Source organism: Capricornis sumatraensis, chromosome 6 (assembly GCF_032405125.1).
Source record: "Capricornis sumatraensis isolate serow.1 chromosome 6, serow.2, whole genome shotgun sequence".
NCBI lineage: Eukaryota > Metazoa > Chordata > Mammalia > Artiodactyla > Bovidae > Capricornis > Capricornis sumatraensis.
Window position 1 is genome coordinate 71,805,222 of NC_091074.1, and position 11,586 is coordinate 71,816,807.

General features: G+C 44.7%; 1 protein-coding gene across 1 annotated transcript in view; it reads left to right on the forward strand.

Moving 5' to 3' along the window:
• The window catches only part of GALNT12 (polypeptide N-acetylgalactosaminyltransferase 12), a 32,261-nt gene extending 22,491 nt beyond the window's left edge, over nt 1–9,770 (forward strand). Inside the window, exons 6-10 of the mRNA XM_068974419.1 lie at nt 24–200; nt 2,240–2,371; nt 5,300–5,413; nt 7,228–7,374; nt 9,430–9,770. Of these exons, the coding sequence (XP_068830520.1) occupies nt 24–200; nt 2,240–2,371; nt 5,300–5,413; nt 7,228–7,374; nt 9,430–9,570 (711 nt within the window). The 3' untranslated portion in view covers nt 9,571–9,770. The remainder of the gene's footprint in view (nt 1–23; nt 201–2,239; nt 2,372–5,299; nt 5,414–7,227; nt 7,375–9,429) is intronic.
• Nucleotides 9,771–11,586: the final 1,816 nt, after the last annotated feature.

The following is an 11,586-nucleotide window of genomic DNA, read 5'->3' on the forward strand; positions in this document are numbered from 1 at the left end:
CCTCCTCCCCACTCTGTGCACAGATCTGGCAGTGCGGGGGGACCCTGGAGATACACCCGTGTTCGCACGTTGGCCACGTTTTCCCCAGGCAAGCTCCCTACTCCCGCAACAAGGCCCTGGCCAACAGTGTCCGTGCAGCTGAAGTGTGGATGGATGAATTTAAAGAGCTCTACTACCATCGCAATCCCCAGGCCCGCCTGGTGAGTCCCCCCTGTACACCCACACTCCTTCTGGCCGCATCCAAACAAAAGCAGCTGATTCTGGCCTCCTACTGTGGTAGATCTGGTTCCAGAAATAGAGACGAAATTGGGTGCTCACAACCCAAGAGGAAAACTGTATTCCTTCACTTATAAGAAACAACAGACAGTTAATTCTCACTCCTTACCATAATTAACGCTCCATACAGTCACTGAACCACAGTCACTGAATTTGGGACTCACTACTTAGCCATTGATCATGGGGGAAATACAGGATTAGGTTACTGTAGACCTCTTGCAGGTACACATCAACTGATCAACACATAACTTGGTTTTATGTGTGCTTCTGTTTAAATAATCTATTTAATGTATACTGTTGATTGGTTGCATTGAGCTCACACCCAGGTGAACCTCATCCGACACACCTCTTTTCTCCCTCCAACACATCACAGCCTTCTTGTACTAGGAACACTGGATAGCACTAACTACTCTTGGGGGCCATTTTAAACAGTGAAATCAGCAACACAGTAAGGAACAGGCTGAAAACCATGGTGCTGAGTAGTAAACAGGACACTTGCTTTCAGGACGAGAGCTGAGATGTAACCTCAACTGGGAATGTGCACGCTGGGGGACCCTCATGTCTGAGAATGACCATGAAAGTGTGAAGACACCACAAGTATTGATTTTAGTGTTAAAAATAGCATTTTATCAGAGAGCCCCACTGCCACTAACAGGCCACCCTCTGCACATGCCAGGACGGGGCTCCCACTGACCTGTCTTCATGTAACTAAGGGGCCACGTGGCAAGACAAAAAAGTTGGCTCCAAGGCCTCTTTCCTGGCCACTTGATGTAAATTGCTTCTTGTGCATCTTGACAGCAGTCCTTCCGAGTAACTTGGAGATTTTCATTTTGTAGATGAGAAAACTGAAGTTCAGAGAGAGAGTGATTTAAGGAACTTGTCCAAGGGCTTGTAGCAGATGTGGGAAGAACTGGGTCCACCCCAGTGGCACTCTCTCTGCTCTGCGGAGCCCTGTGGACACTCACTTTGACCTCCACTGTGCCCTTTCTCTGCCTCTGGGCTACAGGGTCACTGCTTCCTCTGTCTTGCCCAAGGCTGCGGGGTAGAAATATCCGCTCTTCCCTGTCACCCGTTCTAAAACCCACAGATCAATCCCTCTTTCTGAGGGTTCCCAAAGAATAATATGTTAGAAAGAGGGGCACTCAGGCGCCTTTTGTCTGAATGCCCAGTGGCAGAGTTGAAATGGAGATTTGATTGAAGATGAGGTCACAATGACTCTCATTGAAAAATGAACTTCTGGAAAACAAGGAGAAACCTGAAATTTTATTCAGACTTTTTCCTTATTGTTATCATTTTGTTAAATATTTTAACTTGTAACACAGGGACAGTCCTATCTCTGCACTTAGCATTGCCCTCATGGTTGTACATTTGCTGTGCTAAATAGGTGCTTGCTTTATTTGATTATTCAAAAATTCGTAATCACTGGTTTCGTCCATAAAACAAGTATTTATCATTGTAGCATTATCATTGTAGCATGCTCCTACTATTGGAAGAATATATTTAGACTTGAATAGATTGGGCACATAAGAAAGTTTTCATTCATAATTACCTCTAGAATACTTAGCTTTCTTTGTTTAGAAGTGAGTGTCCAGGTATTGGTGGTAAAACTATCAGAACACCATGACATACGTGTGCTACTGACATGCCGCTGGTCTGTGACCACAGGGGGCCAGGGATGCTGTTGCAGCCCCTGGATTCAGCTCCTGACCCATCAGCAGCAGCTTTGTGTCCTTCCTTCCTGCACCTGGCCACAGCTCTCTGCAGCAAGAGCACCCGGGGATGTCGTTGTTTGAGCAACAGTATCTCCTGCTGGGGTGCTGCCACTATGTCTATTTCTCATCCTCTCTGTCCTGTGCAGGCTCTGCACACAATAGGTGCTCAATAAAGGCTTACTGGGTGAATGAAAGTCTTTAATAGGAAGCACTGTGGCTTGCAGGGGCTCACCATTTTGTCCTTTTCTCAGGAGCCCTTTGGGGACGTGACAGAGAGGAGACAGCTCCGTGCAAGACTTGGGTGTAAGGACTTCAAGTGGTTCTTGAATACCGTGTATCCAGAGCTGCACGTGCCCGAAGACAGGCCTGGCTTCTTTGGGATGGTGAGCGAGGTGGGCCTGTGCTGGGCAATGTGCTTCTGGCCTCCAGGAGTGACCTGGTCTCCTGAGTGACCAACCCTGCAAAAGAAAGGCCCCTTTGTGGGGACCGCTGACTTCTCTCATATGCCTCCCCCTTCTCATCCAGTGTCCTTCTGTCTCCCCTTGAGTGTCTGGGCCTCAGGTCCAGAATGTCAGCACTGGAAGCATCTCACAGTTGGTGAGTACAGCCTTCTGTTTTATAGATGGAAACTGAGGATCAGTTGGTGTTTCCAAGTCTTTTTAAACTAACTCCTTATCACATGACTTCAAATCTCAATAACTGGACCAGTTACTAATTCCCAACTCAGGAATCCACAAAAGCCATAGTAAGGAAGAGGAGTCACTTCTGTTATTTCAAAAAACCTAGAAGAAATATTGGTGGGATGAGGTCAATTCAAGTGTCCAGCACCTTTGGCTTTTGCTTGGAACTCCACCAACTTAGGGAGCCCTCCTGTGCTCTGTGGTGTTCATCAGAAGAGCTAGTGTTCCATTCTGCAAGTTTTGATAACTGCAAAGCAGGGTATTTTCCGTTTTCATTATAAAAATGTTTAAACATGCAGAAATGCAGAGAGAAAGAGTGATATAATGAACTCTGTCCCTGAGATTCTGCATTTACTGAGAAGATGTTGCCTCTTCTGCTTTCCCTTTCCTCTGCTCCACCCTCCCACTGACAGTGTGACCCTGAATAAAGTTAAAGATTCCTTTGCAGCTCTATTTATTTATAGAATATATTTCACTAAGGAGGTGTAGTCAAACACACTATGCTCTAAAGTCATTCAAAATCATTCGTTAAGTCTATCACCAACTTGATAGAGTTAGCTTAATTAATCTAAGTTTTAATCTTTAGGGGTTTCTCCCTTTTCTTCTTTAGTTTTTTTCTTTCTTTCTTTCTTTCCAGACTCTTTTGAGTGTAGGGAACTCATCTGAGGTTGAGGTCCTTTGGAGGTCAAGAGTGCCAACTTGGCTTCATAACATTTGAGTTCTTGTAAACCTAAGATGCCCTGATTATTCACCTATCCTGTTCCCAGGTTTCTTCACAAAGTTAAGGGACCTCAAGAACACGGAGGTCTCTGTTTTATGAGCCAGTGGATTATGGATTCCTTCTTTCTGTATGGCTGAGTCTTAGTCCCAGAACCAAGCTAGACAGAGGTGGACAAGGGCCAGGGCCAGAGTGGAGTTCGGAAGCCAGTGAAGGTTCTTTGAAAGTGAAAGTGTTAGTCAGTCAGTCGTGTCCACTCTTTGCAACCTCATGGACTGTGTAGCCCACTAGGCTCCTCTGTCCATGGGATTCTACAGGCAAGAATACTGAAGTGGGTTGCCATTTCTCTCTCCAGGGGATCTTCCTGACCCAGTGATGGAACCTGGGTCTCCTGCATTGCAGGCAGATTCTTTACCAATTGAGCCACCAGGGAAGGTTCCTTAAACCCTGCAGAAAGGGATTTGGAAGGTACTTGATGCTAGGAACAATTTAAGGTGGAAGGAGAAGGGGACGACAGAGGACGAAATGTTTGGATGGCATCACCGACTTAATGGACATGAGTTTGAGTAAACTCCAGGAGCTGGTGATAGACAGGGAGGCCTGGCATGCTGCAGTCCATGGGGTCACAAAGAGTCAGACACGACTGAGCGACTGAACTGAACTGAGTGTCTTTCTGGAGGCTCCTGGAAGGGAGGTTGGAGCATGGAACCTTCCAGGGCTTTTTGCTCTTAGAATAAATTAAAGGGATTTAGATCCAAAAGTACCTTAGAGATGACCTTAGATTAGAGAATATTGAGTGATAGCGCACTGGACTTGGAGTCTGAGGTCCTGGATTCAAGGCTCAGGTGTCTCCACTTATGTGTTGTATAACCTGTGTGCAAACCATTGGCTCTGTATTATACTGTCCTTGTATCTACAGTGGTGGACTTCTGAGAAGTGCCAGGTCTCTTAACTGGGGTATCCTTTGAAGATAATGTGATATCAGGAACTCCTTGGTACACAGGGCTTCCCAGGTGGTTTTAGTGGTAAAGAACCCACCTGCCAGTGCAGGAGACCCAAGAAATGCAGTTCGAGCCCTGGGTCGGGAAGTAGGGAATGGCAACCCACTCCCGTATTCTTGCCTATAAAATTCCACGGGCAGAGGAGACTGGCGGGCCTAGTCCTTAGGGTCGCAAGAGTCGGACAGGACTGAGCACACACTTGGTGCATATGTGAGGTGACAACCCAGCTATGTTGGACTAGTAAAGCAATAAGGCTGCACTAATGAGACATGAAGCAGTGTGAGCTCTCGGGCCATAAAGAGTTCATCTCTCTGCTCCTCAAATTTATCTTCCTAAAATGTGTATGAATCATATGGTATCACTTAGATATGGAATCTTAAAAAAATGATATAAATGAACCTATTTACAAAATAGAAATAGAGTCACGGATGTAGGAAACAAACTTGTGGTTACAAGTAGGGAGAGCAGGGTAAAGGATAAATTGGGAGATTGGCATTGACATATACATACTATTATATATACATAAATAGATAACTAATAAGAACCTACTATATATAGCACAGGGAACTCTGCTCAGTACTCTGTAATGACCTATGAGGGAATAGAAACTAAGAAAGACTGAATATATGCATATGTGTAACTGATTCACTTTGCTGTGCAGCAGAAGCTAACACAACAGTGTAAATTAACTATACTCCAGGAAAAGTTAATTTTAAAACATGGGGGTTATGATTCCTGCCTATGGTATAGAACGGGAAAGACGTTTAAAACTAGAAATGGAAGGGGCTTTTAGCTCTGAGTCTGGTTCTTCAGGCAGCCACTGCTCTCACTCCATTTACCTGCCTTCACAGCCCTGGGTGGAATCTGTTGTGTATAAACCTGGACCAAATGCCACCTTTATGTTTTGCTTAGCTCCAGAACAAAGGACTGAAAGATTACTGCTTTGACTATAACCCTCCCAACGAGCACGAGATCACAGGACACCAGGTCATTCTGTACCGCTGTCATGGGATGGGTCAGAACCAGGTAGGGGCTGCTGCTTTAACAGCTTGACCTTCTCAGGCTGAAGGACAATGGACAGCGGGAAGCCCTGTGCTCAAGGGATCATCGGTGTGGGCCTTTAAAGAGGGAGATGAGGGGAAATCTGTGTGGTTTTAAAACATTTAATATGTGATTTCTTGTTATAAAGGTAATATGTACTCATCATAGAACATTTAGGAAATATAAAAAGTAGAAGCAAGTAGTAAATGACAAGACCCAGAATGACCACCATTATAATTAAGATATATTTACTTCCCATCTTTTTTAATGCATGACCTTGGGATTATGTATTTTAAATGGTTGTTGTAATATCTACATGTTTTATAGTCTATCGTGTCCATTACTTAATCATACTTTTCATGTGTTGTTAAGACATCCTTTGAGAACATCATCCATAACAGCCTCTTGCTAGTCCTTTGTGTGACTGTATTAATTACTGTTGAGGTAATCAATTCCTTCCTCCCTGTTTTTGTAATTATAAATAACCCTGCTGCTAACATCTTTGGTCAGAAAGAAAAAACGAAGGAAAGCAGATCTGCATTTCAGATGACTTATTCAGAATTAAATCTTACATGGAATTATAGGATTTGATATTTAGTGCCGCACTGCAGAACAATTTTTAGGGCAGTTTCCTCAGTCAGGGCCCAGGTGGATATGTCTGGGTTAAGTGCTAAACTGCAGGCTGGCAGGGAAGCAAAACCTGGAAGGTCTGAGAACCGGAGCAGGACCCTGGCCTGGCAGGCACACTGCCCGGGCGGAGCCAGGAAGGATGCAGGAGAGAGCAAAGCGTCGGCTCTAGACACTCAAAGCCTGCTGTCCCAAGTAAAGTGTGAGATACTGGAGACGAAGGATGGGCATTCAGATTTTCCTCTAACCTGGAGTCACTCCGATTCCTTTTGAATATTAGGCCCCATTATGTTCAACAGTAAACTTTCATAATTCAGACCTCTACAGCCTTAAGGTTTTCAGGTTCTTCAACCCCTTTTAGAACCGCACTCTTCAAAGGTGGTACCATCAGCATCACCTGAGAGCTTAGAAATGCAGATTCCCAGACCCACCCCATCTCTCCCCAGCCCACCTCTAGTCTTGACTGGTTTTCAAGGGAGATTAATTTGAGAAGCACTACTCCATGTGCCCTGGGAACCTGTCACCTGCGTCAGAATCTCCTGGAAGCAAGGGGATGGAGCGGGGCAGATGGGCAGCCACGTGTCTTGTTAGAAGTGTGAAAGTGCAGCTTCTTCGGCCCCACCTCAGACAGAGGGAACCCTCGTTTCCTCTTTGGGACCAGGACCCTGAATCAGCATTTTCCCTAGGCACCTAGGGTAAGAAAACCATTGCTCTGCAGAGCAAGTCCTCCCATTAGCCGTCCTTCGTCTGCTGCGTACAGCACTTTGTGGTCTCCGAGGCATGGTTGCATCCATTCTATTTCGGGGGAAGGAGGAGGAAAGGACTGAAGAAAAGGAGGGAAAGTAGCTGGTCAAGGGCACAGAGAGCCCTCAAGGGCTGGAACCAGTCTATATTCTTTCCTGCCATTCTGCACCAGCCCGGGGTTAGGCACAGCAGGTGCGGGGTGACCTGGGCCATCCCCCACCTCATGCTCTTGCCAACGAGAAGGGCCCCTCCATTCACACTGGCTACACGCCTCTCCAGAGGTGTACAGGGTGCTCCGGGGACGCAGGCTGGTGTGAGGACCCCAGCACCCATGTCCCGATAACCCCAGGTACTCCTTCCTCTCTCTAAAGATTGCCCTCTTTGCACATCAGAGGCTAACTGGTGCATGTTGGCTACTCCATTTCTAGTTTTTCGAATACACATCCCAGAATGAAATACGCTACAACACCCACCAGCCAGAAGGCTGCGTGGCAGTGGTGGAAGGAACAGACGTCCTCATCATGCATCTGTGTGAGAACACCACCCCAGAGGACCAGAAGTTCATCCTTCAGGAGGTAGGCGGCCCATCTCACGCCTTCCTTCTGTGGCTCGCCATCCCGTGGACTGCAGAGGGGGTTGTGGAGGTGAAGTGAGTCCCTAGTGCGTCTCAGGGATGCGGCCCCTACGGGAGACCAGGCACTTCACAGTGAACCCGAGGCGTCCCACGGCATCCAGCACCGGTACCACTTCCCTTCTTTCCTCCCTGTCCACTCCCTGCCAGTTTTCCTATCCCCCTTACACCTTGAGCTGGGGCTGACTGGAATAGGAAGAGGTGCTGTCCCCAGTGCATTTGGGGATTACTTGGGGTTCAGATGAATGAAACAAACCACCAAGTGTAAGGACATGAGATTAGGCCCACGTTTAAGCCACTCCTGTTGTCTAAGGCTCATCTTTCCCAGCTCTAAGTGGGGATAATAATCGAAGCCTTATCCACCTCTAGTGAATAGATGTGCAGCCAGAAAGAGTCTTTGGAGGCTGTAAAGCTCTACATTGTTAACTTGTGGCGCAATAACCAAGGAAACCTCTCTGATGGAGTTGGTTCTCCATCAGAAGAGTCACTGCCGGTTTGGAACTGGGTGTTATTTCAGGTCTGAGAGGCACTACCTCTTACACATTTGTAAGAAGCTCACGGTGGGACTCATCCATCAGTCATATCTGGTGACTCACTAAAAAGCACTCGAGGACATAAATCCGAAGAAAATAATTCAAAAGAAAGAATTAGTTCACTTTTATCTCCATGAAGAGCTTTCATTCCCAGCCTGGCCCCAGGGATGGAAAGATCCATCTGTACTACTTATAAATGAATTAATTCTAAGTATAATTATAAGTTAGAATATGTTTTGTTGTAGAAAGTGTTATGATCAGCAATGAAATTCTCAGGTTTCCTGGAAAAGCCAGGCATTACAGTGCTATATGATACAAAAAATAATAGGGAAAATATTTCTGTAAACCCCAAAAGTTTTGCTGTTCCCTTCTTTCTTCCAACAGGAAGCCATTGCAAGACCTCAATAAAGAGTAATGCAAGGTAGAAATCACGAAATTGGTTTGAAATGTCATTAAAATTTTATCTTAAAAATCTTAAATTTCAGTGAAAGTTTAAGAAAGTTTCTTTAGAGGGGTGTGAGGAAGGATGCCTTATTTGTTTACTTTCACATCATTCTGAAGGCAACTCGTGAACACCTTTAAGGGCTTTCCAGATTAATATTATTGAGCTTACAACAGAGAGAGATAGAGGGAAAGATAAACTCCAGAAACTGGGGAGAGACTTGGAAAGTTAGCTCAGCAACAGTTGGGGAAAAAAAGAGGTGGAGAGGACTTAGAGAGGGTCATTGTCCTTTGGGGTTTGGAAATTGGCATAGTTTGCAGGCCCTACTTCCTCTCTGGCGACCTGTCTCCTCACCCAGCTGGTCTGTGTCTGAGCTGGGACTAAAGCCAAGTTCCCTCATTCTCCACTTAAATACAGGAGAAAGAGGCCTCCAGAGACCTAAGGGAAGCAGAAGAGATTAATAAAGGACCTTTGGACCTGATCACTCTGAAGGAAAAGAACATCAGTAGGGGTGAGATAGGGTCCTGATCCAGGTGGCGCAGCAATAAAGAATCCGCCTGTCAGTTCAGGAGATGCAAGAGGCACGGATTCAGTCTCTGGGTTGAGAAGATCCCCTGGAGTAGGAGATGGCAACCCACTCCAGTATTTTGGCCTGGGAAATCCCGTCGACAGAGGAGCCTGATGGGCTACAGTCCACAGGGTTGCAAAGAATAAGAGGGAGGAGATATAGGGTCTGACTGATCTCAGAACAGCCAGCAGGTGGCACCATCGGCCCTGATGGTAGAGTCGAGGACCCCCTGAAGAGCTCCCGGGACAGGCAAGCGTGACACACGCCTCCACACGCCTCTTTTGTGTGCACAGACGGTCGTGGGCTGCCTTCATACCTGCAGACACTTACTGCTCAATAAGTGTTTCTGAAATGATAAAAATCACCCTGAGCACTTAACATATTTTAAGGAAAAGATGCTTTCTCAGGAATTGCTTGTAATTCTCTTGAACGTGCAATGTGTATTATCTTTTGTAGGATGGTTCTCTATTTCATGTACAGTCCAAGAAATGCGTTCAGGCTGAGAGGAAGGACTTGAGTGACAGTTTTGTACCACTCTTACGAGACTGTATCAACTCGGATCATCAGAAATGGTTCTTCAGGGAACACATTGTGTGAAGCGTCACCCTACGATGGAGCCCGTCAGAGTAGATGGGAAACCCTGGACTGTATTTAACAGACACTTAGCTGAGCACAGAGACAGACCCACCAAACACTTGGCTGCTCTTCTTTTTATAAGGAAATCATTTTGTGATTTGTGAAAGGAATGTTGGTTTTAGTAAAAATGTGAATAACAATTCGTATTGATTTTGAAAACAAAATTGTTCGCAAATACCCTGTTTTCAAAGGGTAGTCACAAAATGTTAACTCTTGGTATTTAAAGAATTAAAAACTTTAACTATTTTTCTATCAGGATGTATTTTCTACTGTCATGTCTTTTTATTCCCCATAGCAAAAAGGTAAATATTTTATTTTCATATTTGAAAGGATCCCCAGATATGAATGTCTGCTTGGAGAATAGACTCATGTAATGTACTTTGCATAAACTGACAATACCTTTAACTTTGGGTTAGATTTTTCTCAGTATAAGTGTGTGGACACTGGGAACATATTGATTCCTTCAGGTCCTTGAGATAATCTACATTTATTTAAGAATGCTCCTTGGTTATGTGTTGCTGCCGTAGTCAAAACTGCTGTTAAAGTTTATGTTAGCCAAAGAGAACTAACCAAAGCTGAAATTTCAAGGGAACAGTTTGACATAGTAGGCTAATATGAACTTCTACCACACAGAGTGGGCTTCTGGCAATGCCTAACCGCGGTATGGATGGCTACTTTTAGCAGCCACCAGGATGACTTTAAAACATGTTTATATCATTTTTTATTTTTATCACCCATTAGTGTCAGGGAGAAATTTAATGCTGTTTGTGAAATTCAGTTTTCAAATTTGTTCATTAATAATAATTGGTCATTGAAATCCATATTGGATTTTGTGCTGCAGCAACTGCTACAGTTTCTCTTCATAATTATGATTTGTGAGCAATTTCAGATCTCTTGATATTCTGAGATCTTGTCATCCTGATGAAGTCAAGAGGAGTGATTTTTTTTTTAAAAAAGCAAGAGCATTGCTAATCTTTGTTTTTGCAATCAGGCAGATGTGAGAGATGAAGACGCATGTCTTCAACTGATGAAAAAGCATCAACTTTCAACTTTTGTCTCAGGCTCTTTCTCACATGTTTCCCTCTGAGAGATCCAGTTTACCAGTTAACCAGGAACAAATCCAGCTGACCTGACTTGGATCAATCTGATGCATCTTAAACCACTCTGAACTTCACTTCATCTGTGAAATGAGAATAATGAAAGCAAGCTTGTGCAGTAGTTGCAAGGACTAAATAACATAGAACAGGTTAGGACTTAGCTTAGTCCCTGGCATACAGTACGAATTCATTAAATTTCCATTTTCACAAATGCACTTTATAAAATGTGAAGCACAATAAATATCAGTAGGAGTTTATTAAAAAATAAGTATTAAATAATTTAGTTATTTTATCTTTACAGGATTAAATAGCTCCTCAGCAGGCAGGAATACAGGATGAGCTCCTCCCAGCACAGCTCAGTTCTCCTGTAAATGTAATAATGCTGTGGAGCCAAAGCTTCCCTCTCCACTGGGGTAACTTATAAAACAGGGGAGATGCCCTCTCAGCCTGTAATGGAGGTGAGAAGTCTTGCCCTGCATCCCCTCCCCCGCTTCCTGCAGTGTCAGTCCGAGCTCCACTGAAGAGTCAACCCCTCCCAAGGTATAGGAAGACAGTTCAGGCAGACAGAAAATGAATGCCAGTCAAACTCATCATGAGTGCTGGGAGGCTACACAAGTGTTTGTGTGTGTGCTCACTGGGCACTGATGGTAATTAGCTTTGCTTGAAGTCATCCCTCTTACTCTTGCCAGCAGCTCCTACTTGGTAATTTTTAGGGTGGAAGACCTAATGAAAATATTCAGAGTGTCAAGAAAACTATTTTCACAGACTGGAAAACAGTTTTTAATGTTTTTAGGATAGTTGCCTTGTCTAATGGATGAGGAGTCTCAGCCTGGGTAGGTCTCCGCCTGCCCCACTGGAAGGTGTGGATTGGCCTCTAGTC